At 42.5% G+C, this 3186-nt stretch overlaps 1 protein-coding gene across 1 annotated transcript; it reads right to left on the minus strand.

Annotated features, from left to right (window-relative positions):
• Positions 1-2477: 2477 nt before the first annotated feature.
• LOC102002122 (60S ribosomal protein L36a-like) lies at positions 2478-2817 on the minus strand. Its single transcript, XM_005363788.2, has one exon. The coding sequence runs from the start codon at positions 2815-2817 to the stop codon at positions 2518-2520; it is 300 nt and encodes a 99-aa protein (XP_005363845.1). The 3' UTR covers positions 2478-2517.
• Between the last annotated feature and the right edge of the window lie 369 nt (positions 2818-3186).

The raw sequence follows: 3186 nt of genomic DNA on the forward strand, positions 1-3186 counted from the left end.
GAGGGGGAGGGAAATGGGAGGCAGTGGCAGGGAAGAGACAGAAGTCTTTAATAAATAAATACACGAATAATAAAAAAAACAAAAGGTAAAACCCAAACCATAGTGATAAACACAAAATGAAAGTGTAAATCTACTCTTAGGAATACAGGTCGCTGAACAAGAGTATTCTGCTGTGTCATGTCATGCCAATGCCTGTTTCTGATGTTCATTCTCTCCTCTCAGAGCCTCGAAGTCCTCCCGTCTCTTGGGCTTTCTCTAATACTACTGCAGGTATGAGGTCAATTGATCTACCATGACTTCCCTTAAAGGGACCATGGAATTGAATTTTCATGTGTGTGGAAAGAGTGAGAGAGGAGGAAACCTCATTTGTATACAGGGATAGCCAGAAATCCCAAGACCACGTATTGAAAAGATGTCCAATCCCCTCCATACACTTGAGGTCTTAGCATATCACACAAGATATGTTTTATTCAAAAAGCTGTGACTTTCTCATCAGTGATCTTGAGGCTATTAGAAACTGGTGGTGTATTCGACTGTTATGCTAGGATTAATCAGACCAGCTCAAAACAACAGATATAATTTAATAATTGAAAATGGAGAAACTTAACACTACTGGGGTAAAGGTTCCCATGTCCAAAACCAGTCTGGCAAACACTGTGAACACTGTACTAAGAGAGGCAAAGGGAGCAAGGGCACCTGGATTCTCAGGTGTTCTTCCCTGCCCCCAGGCAGCCACACCCTAGCCAAATGTGATTGGCTGAGCTTCCCCATCCAGGGAGCAACTTCCTCTAAAAGGTGGTGACAGAAAAACTTAACTCAATCTCTTATCCATTGATAACATTCTTGCTGCCTGTAGGTTATGTAGATGTTTTCAAAAAGAGAGAAAAGAAAGAGTCCTGGGAACAAGGAGAAGTATACACATATAAAAAAATCAGAAATTCTTTAGGTTGAAGGAAAAGAATACCACAGATAACAACATCTTTTGGTGCAAATTAAGCCCATCAGAATGTTTGAATGTCATCTTAATACCATGTTCCCTATCTGCACTTTTTCCTTTAAAATACACACAGGGCCTGGCAAGATGGCCCAGTGCCTACACATGCTTGCGCTCACCATGATGGCCTCAATTTGCCTCCCTGTGTACACTGAAGAAAGAAGTGACTCCTAAAAATTGCCTGCTACCTTCACTTGTATACTGAGACACACATGCATAAACACATGTGCACAAAATGTAAAATATATCGAATGCTTAAAAGCAAATAGTGATATTTTAGGCATGTTTAACATATATGCACATGAATTAACTACAGTGTATTGTTGAATAAAGAACACTAGAAAATGGCAAAGAGTTTCTATTGTTAAAAAGTGTCACTTTTGAAGTACGAACTTACTGTGTAACCCATACTGGCCTGACCTCACTATGTGGGCACAGCTGGCCTCAAACTCATGTCAAGCCCTTGGCTTCCACTTCTTGAGTCCTGGGATTACAGGTGTGAGGCACCACACCTAACATCAGGATTTACTTTCTGGAGAAAGTGGTCAAAAAGCAGTACTGTGTAGACTATAAAATAATAAGGGCATATAATTTATAATCACTTAAACATATCAGAAAGGCAGATGAGAAATTAGAGAGTTCTAAAGCTAAAACATTAACAATAAGAATTAGAGAAGCAAAACATGAGGGGGATAAGAGTGCAAATGATAAAGAGTAGAACGTCACAACAGATACATCAGCTATTAATGGATCAAACACTGTAAATAAAGGATAAATATTTTCTGAACAGATACAAAATCAAGAACAGTAATACCTTATCTGTAAGCTGTAAGAAGAGAGTTTAAGAAGTGTGTGTGAGGGATGGGTGGATGGCACAGCAGTTAGCATCACTGTCTGCTCTTCCAGAGGACCCGGGTACAATTCCCAGGACCAACATGGCAGCTGGCAGCTGTCTATCACTAAAATTCCAGGGGACCTGGCACCCTCACAGGCCAAACACTAACGCAAGTAAAATAAAAATAAGTAATTCTCTTTAAAGTAGAAGAAAAACATGCTGGCAACAGTGGTGAACCTGTCACTGCCTTTATAATCATTCACTGCTCATTTAGGAAGGGCTGGTTGCAGGGAACAGCTTCTGCCCTCAGTTCTGTTTGGTCTACTTAGACTGTAGGTGGGGTTTGCAAGTTTGCTGTTTGAGCACTTAGCCCCCAGCAGGTGGCACTGTTGGAGGAGTATGGGGAGCATCCCAGGCCTGTAGGATGAGGGCAGGGCCTTTGAAGGCCATCACACTTACCACTCACTGAATCTGATCTATAAGCTTTGCATCCTGTCAATTGCCACATGAGGAGTCTCCAGCATGTGCAGTGGTCACCACTAACAGCACCGTGAGGACATTGTGTGACACTTTTCCTGGGTAGGGAACCTATGCCAGACCAAATTGTGGATGAGAACTTTCCACAACACGGGTGATTTATTTTTTTAATGAAAGCTCATGATTTTATTGTCTTCATAACAAGGTCAGCTTAGAACTGGATCACTTGGCCCTTTCTCTTCTTATCACCACCCAGTTCAAAATGCTTGCATCTCTTAATAGCCAGCATCCTCTTAGATTCCAGTCTCAGTACAATCTTCTTTGTAGTTTTTGCCTTTTTGCGGAAAATAGGCTTAGTCTGCCCACCATAGCCACTCTGTTTTCTGTCATAACGCCGCTTTCGCTGGGCATACAAAGAATCTTTGCCCTTCTTGTTCTGGGTCACTTTGTGAGGTTGGTGTTTGCCACATTTCTTGCAGAATGTACGGCAGGTCTTAGGAATGTTCACCATGTTGGTGGGTGCCCAGAGGTGATTCTATAGCACTTGCATCACTAAAAGCCCACTCGGTCATGGGTGATGACCCACGGAGTCTGCATCTATCTGAATCTCCGGAGGTATTTGGATGACTCCGAAGTAACTTTGTTCTCCAGAGCCAACAAAACTGATGCACATATGACCTCACAGAGACTGTGACATCATTCACAAGATCGGCAGGAGCTCAAGGAAGATAAAATCACAGCCTGAAGAAGGGGAAGTGGCCACAAAGCCCTACAGCTAGCCAAGTAGCTATATGTGATGGATAGCTGCTTTCTCAATGGAGTGACACGGCCAATAGCAAACACACCCCAGAACAGGCTTCATGCCCGGTAGTTTCCAGTA

The sequence above is a fragment of the Microtus ochrogaster genome, linkage group LG10 (assembly GCF_000317375.1).
Source record: "Microtus ochrogaster isolate Prairie Vole_2 linkage group LG10, MicOch1.0, whole genome shotgun sequence".
Lineage (NCBI taxonomy): Eukaryota > Metazoa > Chordata > Mammalia > Rodentia > Cricetidae > Microtus > Microtus ochrogaster.